The 18,584-nt window shown below is 33.4% G+C and overlaps 1 protein-coding gene across 1 annotated transcript in view; it reads right to left on the minus strand.

The window, feature by feature from the left end:
• Window positions 1–272: 272 nt before the first annotated feature.
• The window catches only part of LOC146539795 (uncharacterized), a 57,876-nt gene continuing 39,564 nt past the window's right edge, over window positions 273–18,584 (minus strand). The window contains exons 5-8 of the mRNA XM_085207536.1: window positions 13,324–13,459; window positions 12,370–12,503; window positions 3,003–3,204; window positions 273–564 (exon numbers count right to left, since the gene is read on the minus strand). Coding sequence (XP_085063662.1) covers window positions 467–564; window positions 3,003–3,204; window positions 12,370–12,503; window positions 13,324–13,459 — 570 coding nt within the window. The 3' untranslated portion in view covers window positions 273–466. The remainder of the gene's footprint in view (window positions 565–3,002; window positions 3,205–12,369; window positions 12,504–13,323; window positions 13,460–18,584) is intronic.

Below are 18,584 nucleotides of genomic sequence, written 5' to 3' on the forward strand. Positions count from 1 at the left end.
GCGCTACTCACATATGTATGAAAGCAGTCTTAAAACAATTGTTTGTAAAAATTATGCATATATTGTTAAATTTGTTATCTTTACTTATTTTCATTAAGTCAATGACAATTTTAATAAAATATCTTTTGATTATTGTTTAAAATTTTACTCTGTGATTATCTAAAACTTTAAAAATATTAAAAGGAAACCTAATTTTTAAGTGCAAGTGGAAATCGAACCCAGAACTGTCAGACCAAAAAACATTCTAAAAGAAAAAAAATTAAAACAAACAATTCGACATATAATTTATATTAAATCAACAATATTCTTAGTCTTTACATTTTTGGTAGCTCATTTAGGTACAGTTATCTAATACTTATCATTAATAATTTCTATAGAGATACCTATTTATAATTACAGTAGGTATTTCAACATTTGTTTTAAAATCGAATTAACTAACAGTTAATTAGACATCATTTGAGCACTTCTATACGTATTCAATAACTTTATTTAGCCATACTATAAAGTATAGGTGGAGGAGAACTTGGCACGGCAGCAGCTTGGCTCCAGCACCCGGTGACGTCACTGGAACAAAAAAAATGAATCAATTCTCTAGTTTTGAATGCAGCTTGGAGTACCGCATGCTAGTATCGATGATCTGCAATATGTCATATTTATTTGTCCAATTTTTTTTATTTAAGTGATATATTTGAGAAGATATCGTTAATAGAATCTGTTGAAAAATTTAATAATGGTGGAAAACGAAGAACCAAATTCCTAAAACATAAGCTCATATTGTCTTTTTATTTGCATCCTTCGTGTAACAGGGTAGATAGAAGGAGCCTCGTGTTAAGACACTCCGCCCCCCACTTTCTGCTGGATCCTGGAGACAGTGTTGAGTAGCGAAACTTAACGCCGCACTTTGCCTCGACACCAGAGCAAAGAAATGAAAATATTAAATATTTAATTTTCTCGATTGGAAATTGAACTCACAACTTGTAGTATTTAAAGTCACACGCTTATGCTTACCTGCGCCATGACTGGTCTCTTATATTAACTTATTCCTAAAAAATATAAAACAAACTACAAATACGTTTTAAATAATCTTACATAGTACTTTAATAACGAAAAACAAAATTACTTTAGAACTTTTAAAATGTTATTATAAATTCCTCTGTAAAAGAGTTGCAGTAAAACACTAAAAATAACATTTTACTACCACTAAAGTACTAAACTACTTTAATATATTATAACCATAAAATGTACGAGCCCAATAAAATAAACTCACTAATCACCTTTAAAAGGCTGTCGTGCCGCAGCAGTGCAGTGACTGTAAATGCGACCGTTGTGAGTTCAATCCTATTCAGGGGAATTAATTAGTATTCATTTTCTCTCTCTCTCTATTAAGAAAACGTGGCGTTGAGTTTCGTCAGTGAACATATAATATCTCGGAAATTGGGTGGAAAATCAGGAACGGAGTGTCTTAATAGTAACTAGGTTCCTGCGTAATTTAGAATATTCGGGATACAGCTTAGGACTAAAAAAACTAAACATTCATGTAAATTCAACGCAAAAACAAAAAAAAAACTCCCCAATCATTAACATTACAAAAAGTTACTATGTAACACTTACATTGGAAATAAAGAAAAAATCCCATACTAATAAGGATAAAATGGGGGATAATAACAAGAAACGATCTCCAAAAAGCACAGCAAATCAACAGGAAGCCCCAGCAATAATAATCTACCAAAGAGGTCATTGAGACCAGTAAATTATAGCTTCCCGCCTCATTTGAGAAGACAATTTCCTCTCACAGTGTATTCACTGTTACAATGTTAAAATACCCAGCACAATGGCTGCCTTTGATAGTTAATTATTAATATATTTAACGTTTCTCGAAGTACTTTTTATATTGTAGTATAATGTATATGGTTATTATGAGAAATACATTGTAAGAAAAGTATAAGAATTTCGACGTAGCCTGATTAGAACGTATGGCTTAGTTGTTAGAGGGCTTGGAAGCTTTTTAAGATATTAGTAGTTATTTCCTTTAATGGAAATCGAACCTAAAACTTTTCACTTTTACAGTCGCACGTTTGTGAAATGTGATAGGTTTTCTAAAAAAGTAATTCAGTTCTTCAATATTATATAATTTATAAATATTTCTTATGGGTAAAATCAGGGTAGGCCATTAGTGTGAAATCTATATTTATTTCCCGATTAAGCTTGCTATACTTTGTTATGCCAGAGTAGAGAAACGAAAATCATAACTTTTCCCAAGTGGGAATCGAATCCATAACCAACTTGTTTGCAGTCAAACGCTACCACTCTATAACCACCATAAGAAGCTGTTCCAACTTATTTTATCACAATAATAAATGGAACCTGCAGGTCAAAATATAAAAAAAAAATATGCAAAGTGAAAATTCTTACTTATTCTAATAATACAACGCTTTCTACCTCTACTCTCAAACAATTCGAGAAAACAAGCACAAATCCACCAAAGAACAAGTTAAATATATTCTGTTTTGAAGTTTACTTTTCTAAAATTAGTGTTTATAATGGTACGCCCCAAAATTATCTAGGTCAGTGGAGGATTGCTGGCTTCTTAATTATAGTCTCTTATAACCTTTAAGTATTTGGGTCTTTCTGGACTGAAATTAAACAATAGTAATATTAAAGTTGAGGCCTTTGTGCCGTGTTTGTTTTTGAAACAATGCCCTTTACCCTGGATTAGGTATTCAATTTAAATATTAAAAATTTTCAAACAATTCTAGGTGTTTGAAGTCCAGGCTTAGCTTTGTGTTTGTGGGTTTTTAGGGTTGTTGATTTTTTTTTGGAGCCATCGTAGCGCGTTGGGGTAACGTCAGACTATTAAAGAGATAGAGGGTTCAATCTCTATTTCCGTTATTTTTTTTTTGACACTAAAAGTCACATTTGCTGTATTCTATCCGCCGCCTGAAGGAGGAACTTAACACCGCCTATTCATTTCATAAAAAAAACATAATATATAATAAACTCACCTCTTTCTATTTTAGGATCGCTATTAGCAGAATATAAGGCGACAGCTGAGTTGTCTCTATACAAATCTCCTACTTTTGCTTCACACCGCAGTATGGGTGCCCCTCTTTCGTAATGAGCTGGCCATAGCTGGATTTGCACGTATAGTTCTGATCGAAACAGACCTTCAGGTGCTGGTTGAGCTTGGTACATTCCTGGAGTTACCTGATGATGGAAAGTAATATAGTTAAAAATAATGTTCGTTTCTTTAGATTTATTTACGTAAAAATGTATGTATTTTTTTATATAGGCATATAGGAGTATGAAGAGAGAAGCTAGAGATTAGACATTTCCAAGTTTTCAAAAGTGAGTGGCGGCAATCAACGCCCTGCTTTTCTTCTTACCAGAGCAAGGTAATCAGAATAAGCAGTTCCTTCGCGTGGGAATCGAATGCAAAATCATCCTGGCAGAACAACAGAAACAAATTCTTGTACCGAACCCACTACCATCATAAAACTTACCTGCATCGAACCCAGCTTAATTAAACCTACTTAATTCATATAATAATAAAGCTACTTGTCGTTGCTTACATTCATTTTATAAGCGCTAAATAAACATAATATATGTAGGCATAATAAGTTGAACCGGACGACTATGTGCCTAAAGAAAATATTTTATATGAAAACAAGAATTTCTAAATCATAAAGGTAAAATGTAAATTTAATGTATGTTGGTGTATCATGTTATTTCGTGTCTTGGAATAAGATGAGAATGAAAATCTCATTGATTTGGTGAAGAATGTTTTTTTTAGATGCCTAGTGTTTAGACACTCTGTTCTTATTGAGACACTTACTTTCTCCACTGTCCGCTGAATGTGGAGGCATTGCATGTTGAGAGTTACAATTCAACGTGCTTAGCCTTGTTACGTGAGCGAGGAAATGAAAATGTAAAAAAACATTTTTTTCGAGTGGGAATCGAACACATAGCCTGTCGCACTTATAGTCGCAAGCTATAGCTGTACTGCTGCGCCATTACTTTTCCCTGTAATACCACACAATGTCTGCCAGAGCGCCGAAATGGAAATAAATCTAATATAAACGTTCCCCTAAGTGAGATTCGAACCCACTACCAATGCACTGCCTCATTGCTTCATGATAAATATTGATAAATTGATATTAAAACCCAAAATAATCTTTAAAAGTAGTGCAAAGCTAAAAAACAATACAGATTTAAAACTCTAGTATTAACCAATATTTATAAAAGAACATAAATCAATCACAAATAATAGATTCCCCTTATAATTCACAACGAAGAAAATGGACAATAAATCATCTATAAAAGCTAATGTACGGGCTATTTTAAATATTTGGATTATTGAGAAAAAGCATTGCAGAATGGAGAATATATTGGAGATTATTATCGACCGAAGTGCCTGTAGAGTAGTGTTACGAGATGGTCGAGGTTCGATTCCCAATCAGGAATATTATTTAATTTAATTGATATTAATTGTCAGCCATTATTAATTAATTGATTGAAAGTAGCGAACCAAAGTTTTTTAATAGAAACGGAGTGTCTTAACACTACATTGCCAAGTTCCTATTGCTATGTGCGGCATAAAACGTAAAGCTAAAAAAAACTAGTATTCTCAGCAGAATAACGTAAGGTGTAATATTTTTTAAACGGTTTTATTTAGCTCACCCCGTTTGTTTATTTATTTGTATATTTGTTTGGGTCAAATTTAGTAATTGAAATTTAACCCTCTTCCCGTTAACCGATTGATCTGAAATCTGGTATACGCTTTTGATTCTGGTGACAATACAATTATCCATATTCAATATTATTGTGAATCCAAGATGGCCGCCGCTACAAGATGGCGGACCACTTAGTTTTTTTCAATCCCATCAATATGGGCATCAAATGAAAGGGCTTGTCAAGGAGAATTCAGTGCACTATACAAAATCAAAATCAAAGATGGCCACTGCTACAAAATGGCGGATAATGTAGTTTTCAATCCCATCAATATGGGTATTAAAATAAAGGGCTTGGTAAGTATAATACAGTATACTATACAAAATTACAATATGAATCTCCCACCTTTTTTTTTTTTTTTGACGCTGGGAAATGCTTTTACGCAGACCATCCGTCCGCAGGACAAATATGTTCTGCGGGCGGATGGTACTGTGGGACTCACCGTGGCAATACGATACTACCCACTAAAACCCAGCGGAAACCTCACCATCTAAATTGAGACGCCGCAGGATCACTCGCGTATGCTACTACGACGCCTCGGTGGTAGGCCCGCCTATTGCGCGCCACCATCGCTTAGTGTACAAAGACCTTCCTCCTAGGATGTCTAGGGTGTGCTCACTTGTACGGTAAGCATGGACTTTAGCGAGTACTTCCACGTGTAACTCCCAAGGCGGATCACTCGCCAAGAGAGTAGCCGCCGTCCATGACACTGTACGGTAGCCCCGAATAGCTCTCACCGCTATGACCCGTTGCGCTTTTCGCAGTTGAGTCCTGTTACGAACGGTGAGAGAATCCACCCACACGGGAGCCCCGTACAGCGCCATAGATCTCAACATGCCAACATATAGCCGTCGACAATGAATCTCCCACCTAAGTCAAGATCTGGTATCCTGTCGAGGACTGTGTGGCTATAGGGTGGCTAAAAATGAGACGTCGCTAGGGGTACACCACCCGAGTTAAGGTAAAAGGTAAAAGCGCGCCGAGAACTGTATGGCATTAGGGTGGATAAAAATGATATGTCGTTAGCGTTTTCCCCTCAAGATTCAGGCACATCTTGTTGTACATAGCCTTGCCCCTCTATTAGACCTCTGGGGGGATCGATCGTAACATTCTCCATTAACCTTGCAATAATGAGGCACTCAACGAATTGAATAGCATGAGAAATAAAAACTAAAAACTTAAAAATAAAAAAGTAAAAAAAAAATTTTAAGTTAAACGGTTTTATATTGCAGATAAATGTACTAAAAGCTAAAAAATAATTTCATGGAAATTATGATTACTAAAATAAAATCGTGGGGCACGTCCAATATCTACAATCGAAAGACATGGCATGAGACTTCACCCACCTAGTGGTAAGTAGCAAGTGTCCCCACGATTTTATTTTAGTAATCATAATTTCCATGAAATTATTTTTTAGCTTTTAGTACATTTATCTGCAATATAAAACCGTTTAACTTAAAATTTTTTTTTTACTTTTATTTTTTCTTTCGAACCTCGAAAGTTGTTTATAGGGGAGTGAATAAGAAAGACCAATCAATCTTCTTTTCGTATTATTTCCGTTTAAACCAGGGGCATATCCTTTTATATCCATCTATAGTTCTTCTGGTACTTTATCAATTGTCAATTTCAAAGAATAATCTTTACATATAATAAATCAGAAATCACACGATCTGTATGTGGAATATATTTAAGAAAATCTCTTATTGAGAGCATTTATTACTATAATCGAACTCAAAATATACATATTTTTTATTTTTGTCTGTTTGTCTGTGTGTTTGTAAACGCTTAACCAATTTAAATGCAGTTGAGATTTTTACTATTGTATTTTGGTAAGCTCCCCTTAACATTTAGTACTAGTTTTATTTAAATCGATCCATAAATAAAAAAGTTATGTTAGTATAAAATATTGCATGCGCCAATATTTCTACAAAATAAGTATGCTGAAAACTGAAAGCTGAAACTTTAGCTTTCAATATTGGATCATCTTTATACCGATAATGTTATTAAATCGTTATTCAGATGAGAAAATAAATAACTGTAAGGTACAAGCGGGCGAAGCCGCAAGAGCGTCGCTAGTTAAATAAATCCCTTCTGTATATTAATTGCCAAGTGATTTTTAAATAACTCAACTTAGAACAAAATACAAATCTAAATATAAACAAGTAAACATTGTACACAATGTTTATTTTAACTAAGCTTTAAGTACATTGTTTTGACAACGGAAGCTATTTCGCGGTTGAGTGTAAATATTGATACAAGTTATAATTAAGTAAACCTCGATGCCACAATTGCTTAGATACACTATTTCTTTTAGTTTCATGCTTTTATTATATTACCCTACTGGTAGGTCAAAAGAATTCAGTGACAAGACACTACGAATTCAAGAAACTGCGTTTTGAATGGGGGGTAGTCAATGACACGCTTTTTCTTCCCAGAGCAGGGAAAAGAAAACAATTAAAAAGCCAAATGTGGCGTATGGGCACAATTTTTGAGACATAGTGTCTTGAATGGCGAAACTCAAGCGCTCTTAATCTTGCTGCCAGAGCCCGGGAATTAAAATAACTGTTTATCTCAAGTGGGAATCGAACTCACAACCAATGACTTTTAATTTTATAGCTAGACACCGTGGCGCAGCATCTCGACGACCACTCAAATGAACTTAACCCTTAATCAAATATTGGGAAATTATTTCCCACATGCCACTACTGTAATTTTTTTGTTTTATTTCGTCTTTGGCAACTCTAATCAGTACCAACCTTAGGGAAAAATAATCGTACAGAATTTTTTAATTTTATTTATTTGCAACATTTTGTCTTAAGGCGCGAACTGTCATTGTATGTCAATGTCAAAAACACAGTTTGAAATTTTTTGTGAAAAAAACCGGTTCAAACGGAAGATTTAAAAGTTTTTGTAGAAAAAAATCTGGTAAGTGCATAAACACAATAATATTGTAAACTAGACTTGTTTTCTGAATGTTTCTTACGGTTTTTGGGCTCGCAGCATTGATATTTGTTGTATTTTCTTAGGTTTAATTATGTGGGAAATTATTTCCCATTGTTTGTTCCAGCATTTGAAAAATACCAATTTCTATATATACAATAAATAATTTGTCTGTTGCACTATATAAGTACCTAAACAGGTATTGTTACTTATAATTTTATCTAACTTACACAAAATTGTCAGCGAGTAACTCATATATGGAGCTTTCTCGAGAGTTATGACTGCGTTTGTGTGATTTCTCACTTGATTTTTATAACTATTATATTTTAGAACTATTTGTACTGCTCAGACTATTAAGTTAGTTTAGACTTCCTTTTATTTGTTTTAGCTATTTAAATATGGACGCTAAAAAGTTACAAAAAGTTCTACCAAAGAAAAAATTGGAGGAGGTGGTGCAAAATTTAGACAACTTGTCTGATTTATCAGCCTCAGATTCTGAAGATGACTCATGCTATGTCAATAGCATTCATTCTCCATCCGATACTTACCTCAATCAGCATGACGATAACCTAATTGAACAACGTCTTGAATATATCTTCAGCTTCGAATCGAATGAAGATAAACAAGAAACGCCTACTATACAAGCCCAACAAATTTCAACGGATGCCTTACTGACAGCCTTAGGAGAAACATCTCATATCACAAACTCACCAACAACAGACTGTGTTCCGCCTGTGGAGTAGCTTTGTGTGCTAAAAATTGCTTCAAAACCTTTCACACTGTTCCACCTCAATAATATTATTTTTCTTAGTAATTAAGTTTCAGTTTATATTAAAACTATATATCATTCCTAACGTTGTTGTTTCATTTTATAACTTTATTCACTCATATTACAGTATTTTTTTCAATTTTATTATATAAGACAAAAAAGAAACAAGTAAAGTAGGAGCAACTTACATGTATAGAACTTGTAGTAAAAATATATCAAAAGTTGAGAGCTATTCCGGATAATGGGAAATAATTTCCCACTTGATTATATTTTGCTTTGAAATACCGGATACTGGGAAATAATTTCCCACTGCAAAACCCCCATTTCCCCCCTTTTTATAAAAAAAAGGAGTTGTTTTTCGAAATCTACGGCACCCACTTACCTAAAAGCCGTGACCAGATTTCAAATTACTCGAAAAATAAAGTTTGTTTGATTAAGGGTTAAAAACACGAAAATAAACAAAAAATATAACATTTCAATAATATCAACCATCAAAAACGCACTCAAAAATATTATATTAATATAGAAGAAGTTTAAAAAACTCTTCATTTTATTAATGTTATAATACCTTTTAGTAAAAACGTACGTACGAGTATACCAACATTCAAAGAGCATTTAATTTGGCGTCCGAGGCCTCTACACTGCGGACTTTACTCATTAGCTATGATAAACAGTGTTGCTGCGATAATACTACCAGTGCAGTGCAGTGCAGTACAGTGCAGTGCTGTACCATTTTGTACCTGAACTGTGTCATGATTTTGATATTAAAGCACTCAAATCTGAATTGTATATATTATGTTTTTCTCGTAGTTTGATTTTAATTTCAAATTTATTATAAAAACAAAATGTTCATCCTTGAAAGGGAGAGAGAGAGTTAATTGGATAGTGGATGAATATATAATCTGTTAATAAATATCATTTGAGGCTGTAGCAGCACGGTGGCGTAAGCAAGTGACTGTAGACGCGAGGGCTGTGGGTTAAATTCCCACTCGGGGAAATTAATGTTTAAATACTTTTACTCTCCTACCCTCCTCGAAATTGAGAAACAGAAATATCTTTATGGGAATGGAGTATTTTACACTAGGTCCCCAGGTTCTCTCTGTCTACCCTACTACGTGCGCGATACAGCGTAACACTAAAAAAATATTGTTCTATTTATGTAAATACATAATTATACAAAACACTAATACACTAAATTATTATTATTAGTTTTTAATATATTTTTATAATATTCTACGCCAATAACTAAGTTTTTAGTTAAAATTGTATACCAGATCTAATTTGCAGTACAAAGCACGTCGTGCTGCGGATGTTCCTCATTATCCATGATAAACGTTGGAGGCGTTAGAAATTCCTTGTACATAGTGAAATGTGTTATAACTTTGTAGCGTTAATTATAATGAGGGAATTAATATGGTTGTTTTTTAAATGAATTTTCTGATGATGAAGTTTATTCAGCTTTTCTAACTCCCTTGTATTTTTGGTTTAGCCAGGGACTTAGTATTAGGACATTGCGTTTTCCACTTTTTGCCCTAATTTTTGAAATATTGCGGAAACGGGTGAAATGTTTTTTTCCTTACTTCCTACACTGTAACGGATAGCAATAATGGACTGAAAATATTTAAATTTTAAGTAGAAAATTAAAAGATTAGAAACAGACCTAGCAATACGCTAGTCTGTGTATTTCTTTTGGCACGCCCCAAAAACCAAATTAATTAATTAAACAGAATTCATATTTTTTGGATAAGCTTTAAAATAAGAAGAACTTTTTTGACCTAGAAAGGCTCATCCAAAAGATGCAGAATACCGAAAGTAATCTTCTTACAGCTAAAAGCATAATTAAATACCAAAACACACATTCAGTTATTATAAAGAAAAATAAAATAAAGCAGAATTTTTATAATAAAATCTACGATTGCGTCGCTAAAAGCAAAAAAATACAGTTCAATACAGTTATAAGTAAAAAGTACTTAAATACAGAGTGCACTGAGTGTTCGAGGTGGCTTGTAAATAAAATTGTAGTCCGTTTGCGACTTCAATACAAAGTGCTATACTTTAAATATTATATATTTTATATGATCATTATCTTTTGACTATGTCTTCGGTTCTATAGACGAATGGAAATGGCTATGGGTTCTATAAGATATATACATATTATATTCTCAGTGTATGAGGTGACTCTCACCGCAGGTTCTTTATAAGCATTGATATGATATAATTTAGTCTTCCTCGATGGACTGTATCTAATAACATATAAAAATATTTTTTTTCAATACGAACGTTTATTCAGAGATTATTTTCAACTGGATTCCTCGTACTATTATGGAATTTATTTTAAAACAACGCATAATTTCCTTTTGGCTTTGAGACGTTTTAAGTGATCCATTACTGAAAACGCCGCAACTTAACGCCACGTTTTGCTACCAGAACTAATAAATCAAATAATATTAATTATTAAATTAATTTAATTAATTTCGCGGAGTTGAAATCAAATCGTTGCTTTTACCATTAGCCACGATACCATTACACAGCCGTACGCATCATAGTATCAAAAAAAGATATCTAAAAAAAATACTACAAAACAATGTAAAGAAACTGTCAATATACTGCAAACGACACCAGGATTTCACAAGAAATAAGAGCAAATAGCGCAAAATCAACACCCCACATTACTCCACGAAGACACAAACAGTATGAAAGTGAAGAGATCTTATGTTCGAAACTAATGGAACGAGTACTTCCCTCCGTCCTCATTTCCAGACCGAAACCGAACTATTGTTCCCTCTTAATTTTCAAGACGCGGGTGTCTTGGAATAACATAATGAAGGAACGGAACGAAACAATGAAGTTGGAACTTTGAAGGAAATATGTTTGAAACTTAGTATATTTAACGGATTTAGCAGCTTCACGCTTTAACTCGTATACAGGGTGTAGGGTTGATACAGTGAATCTAGTGACGACATATTCCGTTTTTCGCTTTTGTTACGAGTAGCGGTATTTAAACTAGTTTTATGTAGTCTTAAAAAAGTGAGAGAAAATTATTTAATTATTTATAATCTATTTTTATAATTCCAAAAATTTTATTTCATATTTACGAAAGTACCTTTTCTAGAAGTGGTACCACCTGGAACCTAGTGTTAAAACAAACGAACACGAATTATAGACGCATTGCATGTTGAGCGACCGAGCTCAACGCCGCGCGCTGCCTCGTTACCATAGCGAGAAAATGAAAATATGAAATATTGGAACATGGGAACGATATGGCCTACTACGATGGAATATGGAACCCCCCCACTGTGTGATCATAGCTCTTAAGGATATAATGGATAAAGGATCCAGATTTATGAATATAGCTTAATTAAATGTTGACGTTGCAACTTAGTATTTCGAGGGAATTGGATTTTACAATTTGTGAGGAAGTGCCAAGTAGAAACTTTGAATAGAAAAGTGAGAATTTATATTTTAAATGTATTAAGTACGGCTTTCAGCTTCAACTTTCTTATGGCTTGAATGTAATTTTGCTCATCTACATTCGTGTTATAGTCTCTTTGACTGAAACTAAGTTGAATTATTATTTAACTATGATTAATTTTAATTATATTTGCTATGTTTTAGTTTGCTTCAATTTTGAGTAAAATACGGAAATGAGGAAAAGTCTATCATTTTTCAGCGACACGCATTTGACTGTAAAAAGTTGAGTTGAGTTCCGCTACTCAACGCACAGTGTATTGAAAATTGTGGAAAGGTTTGGAAAGTGAGGAATTGAGATTCTTAGCACTAGCTTTCCTTTGACTACCCTGAACTTGAACTATAAACTCCCTTTGTAAATTTGATTTCTATTATACTATATTCCTCTAAAGCTAACAGTGATACTATTTTCCTTTTCTCACATATAGAAAAAAAAAGAAAAACAAAAATTGAATAATACTTACAGGTATATCATTAATAAAGAAGGTAAGCTCGGAAGGCGGTCGGCTAGGACCAGAACTGCAGTTGCCTCTGAGGATGTCGCCCGGCATGTAGTAGTGTTGACTTGTCTGAATTGTAGGTGATGATGGCGGAAGGACTAGAGAAAGAACATTTTATATTTAGTTTCATCTTTAGTATATAGCAGGGTAGAGGGAACAGTAGTGATAAGACACTCCGTTGCCTAATTCCCCCTAAATTTTCGTGTTGATTGGCAGAACTTAACTGCTGTTCCGTTCAGTTCAGTTCAGTTCTTTCATAATATCGTATCGAACGTTCTAGTTGCGCACAAAAATAAGGATTAAATAATTTTTTTTCGACTCTTAAAACGTCACGCTGACAGACAGACAATATAAAGATATACACATCTATTTAAATAAAGATATCAATATTATAACAAAAAAAACATATTTCATAATAAAAGTATGTAAATAGATTAAATCGAAAGATACGACGAATGTGCTATATAAAGTACATATTTCGGCATTTGATCATCCCACGCATATTATATAAGGATTTATATTGAACATTGATAATATTTGAAATCGAATATGCTTATATAAAAAGATGTTATATATATATATATAGAAAAAAATAAAGACTCTCGAAGCAGTGGAATAACGACCGTAACAGCTGATCCATCCATCTCAGTGGTCGTGGGTTTGATCATTACATCTTGGAATGAATTTTTCAATGGATTAATGAATTCTTGGAATCATTTTTCTCACTGTCATTTGAAAATTGGGAATCAGAGTGTTTTCACTTGAGGTTCTCTATGTATACTGTATTCTACGGAATAAAACGCGAAACAGAAAAAACTAATAAAGGTTTTTTTATATTTAATAGATTTAGCTTAAGGTTTCTACAAAATAAAAATAAATAGAAATCACAAGGAAATTTCACCAAGTTGCTCAACTTACCCACAACTTCCATATTATTAGAAACTATAGAGGTGGCGAACGATGGCGCGTCTGCTGTGACTTCGCAGCTGAAGTTACCTGATAGACCGAAGCTCACTCTCGTTAAAACAACTTGGCTCTGGTTTGATCTAGCTAACTGTTAACAAAATTATAACTTAGTGAAAAAAATGTAAATATTAGTGTAAAGTATTCTGATAATTTTTGACTGTGTGTGTGAGATATAAATAGTATTAATATACTCGCGTTCTCCACTGATATTGAAAGTTTTATATATATCATGATTCTCTCGCATGACTGATGTTCCCATCTAGTAGAGTAAGCGCGTTGAGGTCCGCCACTCAACAAGCGATGTCTCGGAAATTTAAAGGATTGAATATTGTTTTAAATTTTAAGTTAAAATAAATGCTTAGTTTGAACTGAGATTTGCTGCTCATATAAAATACTATAAAAACAATCACAGATACAGCCAGTATCAAAAAATACTGTACGATGTTTACAACAGACCTATAATAGTTAAAATAATTCATAACATTCCATACCACTCTCGCGAACATTGACTCGGGACTTAAAAACCCACGAAAGGGTAAAACTCTGTAACATACTAATTGCCACTTAATGCTAGAGACTCAACACTATAAACAAATAGTTCAATAGAGATGAAGAAGAAAATGAGGTATAAATGTTATTTGATATAAATTATCTATGATAAGCCGAAATATGTATCCTTCAATTTTTAAGGAGTACTTAAAATCTAATTAAATTAGCTTTACGCTGTATCTCATACACATCAGGGTAGGCAGAGGGAACCTAGTGTTAAGACTCTCCGTTTTCCATTTTCCGCCGAATTTTTTGAATTGGTGCCAAAGTCTGGAGGAGATTCCTTTAAGTGGGGGTCGAACTAACAACCTTCACGTTACAGTCAACTAGCGTCAGAACGGCCACGGAATTCTAGAGAGATTGTAATTGCTATTAGTTATTTAATACAATAATAATAGTAACAAATGTATATATACATTTTAAACAACACACGTGTGGTGTACTACTGTAATAATTTACAATAGACTCAACAGTAAACAGTGTATGAAATGATGAATGATACTCATAAAGGGAATATTAACTATTATTTGAAATCCTGCCTCAGTAATAATAATCCTACTAAATAACAAAGTGATATTAGTTGTGTGAATTCTATATATATTATAATATCAAAATTACTATCATATTTAGTTGTATATATTATTTAGAAGTATACATATATTCAGTTCAGGATTTGTGCAAAAACTTCGAAAATCTTGTCCGCTAGAAAGAGATATTTATTGAGATATTTAGTTTTTTAAGAGATTTTCTTCTACAGTAGCGTTGCAAGTTTCTTTCATTGATTGATTAATAGATAGGCACAATGCAAGTTAATAAAGTACAGTAAATGTTTCACATTATGTCCCAAACATAGGAGGGGAGGCAAAGAGAACCTGGGAACCTAGTGTTACGATATTCTATTTCTATTAGGTCACTTCTGCGAATTCTGCAGAACTTTCTCAAGTGGGTGTCGAACCCGCTGTCTGCCGGGTTTACAGTACACGTCTGTGCCACTGTTTCACGACTAGCCTTTAAATCTAAATATATGTATATGTATAATAAATAATATATCTTTCGTAATATGAACGTAACATCTAAATAGAAGGAGATAGATCTATGATTGAAACATAAAATATTCACAATACAGCGACCCCTCTATTCCGTGGAGGGCCCAATCACTTGTGTATTATAGTGAATACAAATATATTATGTATATACAAATTATCCACATGTTTCTTCTTATGATTGAGACCGTAATGGCGCAGTGGCAGCGTTTGATTGTAGATGCGACGGTAATGGATTAAATTCGTGCTCGAGAAAATTAATTATTTTTCATTGTCTCACCCTGCTAACAAGAATAAACGCAACGGCCACTCAACATAAAATGTTTTGAAAATTGGGCGAGGAGTAGGGAACGAAACGTCTTAAAACTAAGTTCCCTTTGCTCTGCCATTCACGCAATACGAGAACAATGAAATTAAAATAATTCATTCCCTCGAATAAGAATAAAACCCACAACCACGATCTATGTACTGTTAGACAGTCCGCTGCGCTACCAAGGCTCTCTCTATTCTCTCCAAAAAAAATATCCTCTAAAATTCACAGTAAATTGTATAAAATAGCAATTTCTACAAAAACATATGGAAACCCTTTCTGCTTGTTTCGGATTAACCCGTACCCAGCAGACAATGGGGGCAAAATGACCCGTGAAGTTATTATCGCGGAAATGAGAAACTCTTAAATTTATGAACATCTGCTGAGCTCTGGACGGGGAAAAAGTACTTTGTTTCTACAAAAATAGTGGAACACGCGACCATGATTTAGGTATCTTGAGAATAATCTTGTTGCAGACAAATTTTCTAATTTAATTCGTGTCGGACTCATTATTTTTTGTATGAAAGTGAGAAATTGTATCATTTTCCTAGTGTTATTTTTTATATATTGTTGGGTATTGTTAAATATGGTGATTATAATCTTTCTACAGTTTTTCATATCAAATCATAATTTATGTTCTATGAATATTTATTTATGTTTCGAATTTTATGACTATGTTTTCACACAATTTAGCTTCACGCTGTATTCCGCAAGGTAGGTAGAGGGAACCTAGAGTTAAGACTCTCCGTTTCCCATTTTCCGCTGAATTCTCGAAGTATTGTGTGTTGAGTGACGTAAGTCAACGCCGCGCTTTGACTGGTTGCCAGAACGAAGAAAGTCAAGTCAAGTCTTCAAAGTGGGAATGGAACTCAAAAAGTGGTGTTAACAGTCAGATGCCTGTGACGCCCACAATTAGTTAATAATATATAGAAGTATATTTATTGTATACTTATACCCACATAATTAAACTTTCCAATCTCTAAAGGTTTAAGTTTAAAAGTATAAAAGTTTGATAATGTTCTCGAAATCCTAAGAACTATCCTTTGGCAGGAACGCAGGGATTACGTGTTGTGGAAATTTCTTTGATCCTGAACGCCGTAGACGAAAACGTTTTATAATTGAAGCTTTGGAAGTAGATTTGGGCTTTCTTTGTTTAAACAAAAGGTACGAGTTTAATATGAAGAAAGAAAGTTTAATTTCGCCCGGTGACGCTGCAAAAACCATTTCAGGTCAACAACAATTTTAGGCCATTAAAATAAAAAGGATATTTATGGCCTAAGGTATTATAATAATTAATATAAGGTAATGACTAAAAGTATTTTTTCATTTATATATTTATATAAATAAATCAACAAATATATATTCATATTTGTTGATTTTTTGACTACCTTTGGGGTATACCTATTCATTGAAAAAACAATTATCATATATAATATAAGGGTTCCGTTTTTTCTTTTTCATGTACGGAACCCTAAAAAATCTTTCTCTGGTTTTTGCTTCGGTTATTGTAATAATGTAGCTTCAAATTTCACTGAACCCAACATAAACAAACAAACAGATATCAAACAAAAAAACTATCAGTTATTCCTCTTCAAATTCGTTCTCCAACAAAGGAACGGAAATTGTTCATTTTGCATTTTATATTTTATGTATTATGAAAATAGTAATTTTCTTTCAGTGGTTTCGATTTCCTTCGAGAATTAATTATCTGCATATGCAAAATAGAATCTTTGTTTCCTTTTTTCTTTCCTTCATATTATTATTTGTATTTTTTATAATTATAACGAGCGAGGTGAACTAGGTGGTCGAGCGAAGCGGATTACAGGCAGATCCCTATCATATTTATAAATTCAAATTCAAATTCAAAATATTCTTTATTCAAATAAACTTATAATAAGCACTTTTGAATCGTCGAATGAACATATGAACAAAAAGCTACCACCGGTTCGGAAGGCAGTTCTGCTGAGAAGAGCCGGCAAGAAACTCAACAGTTGCTCTTTTCAAAACCCCAAACATACAAAAACCCCATAAAACCAGGATAAATTAAAGTATACAACAAAAAAACACGAAAATCCTGAATTCTGATATAAATAAAGTATTCGTGGAATAAAATTGAGTGTATCATATCCGGAATGGAATCCCAATTAATTGTTTCATTTCAAACGTCAGTGCAACAAAGGAGCTCAACAAAACAATTACGCTCTATTACTAGAATATTGTTGAGGCGCGTCGGGGCGTGCCTGCTTTGTAAATGTTTTAAGTTGAAGGAAATGGCGGAATTCGCTGTTGAAATATTTGTTGTTATAGTGCCTGCTACTATCCGAATTCGTTCGAATCTTACTAGGTGTCATTAATTAATTTTTGTTCCTCGCTCTGGCAGAAATTGAAAAACGGAGTATCGTATCACTAGATTCCATCTGCCTACCTTCTTTTTAGCGAGATACATATTGAAGGGAACCTGGTATTAAGATACTCCATACTCCTTGCTATTAAGGCATTTTCATTTTTCTTTGCATTCTACGCCAAATCCTTGAGGCATTGCGTGTTGAGTAGCGGAACTCAATATCGTGCTTAGCCTCGTCATTAGAGTGAGGAAATGAAAATATAATATTCATGCCCGGTAATCCTACCCACAATCGTCGCATTGACAATACCCTATATTATACCCAAAAATATAACATCTTATTTAAAACGCGCGGAGCGCGTGGCCAAGTTTTTTTACGAACAGAACTGGCGAGCAGCACCGTGTGTTATTTTACACGAACCATTTGAAGCCACTTTTTACCTATTCGTAACTCAAAAAATATTCCACCTAAACCTGTCATATTTGGCTCAAATATTTAGACCCCCTACCTGTATACGTGCATTAAATTTCATAAACACAGCTCAAATAGTTATTTAGATAATGACGTCCAAAAATCGTAAATTTTTAGGGGGGTGACTGACCTATAGACCTTAATGTTAACCAAGTTCCAGATGACCTGGAATGGTGAAATTTAGCATCCGGTTAAGTAATTGGGTGTATGTAAAGGAAAAAATCCGAAACTAGTATTTTTCTAACATTTTCTTATAATTTTTCAATAAATAGATTCAATTAGGAACATTTACTTATAGTGTAGCGCCTGCCAACAAAATAAGAGCAATGCAATATTTATACATATTTGCTTTTATTTATGTCACACATTAGTAAATATTTTATTTGTTTTGTAGACTAACTTCACTATTACTTACGTAAGCCATCTACAACAACATGATGTTTTCAAGTATATTTTAAGATAAGATATGTCTCCGTTTGTAGCTGAAAATGACTC

The sequence above is a fragment of the Heliconius melpomene genome, chromosome 3 (genome assembly GCF_056956725.1).
Source record: "Heliconius melpomene rosina isolate 202511_hmr_F chromosome 3, ASM5695672v1, whole genome shotgun sequence".
NCBI lineage: Eukaryota > Metazoa > Arthropoda > Insecta > Lepidoptera > Nymphalidae > Heliconius > Heliconius melpomene.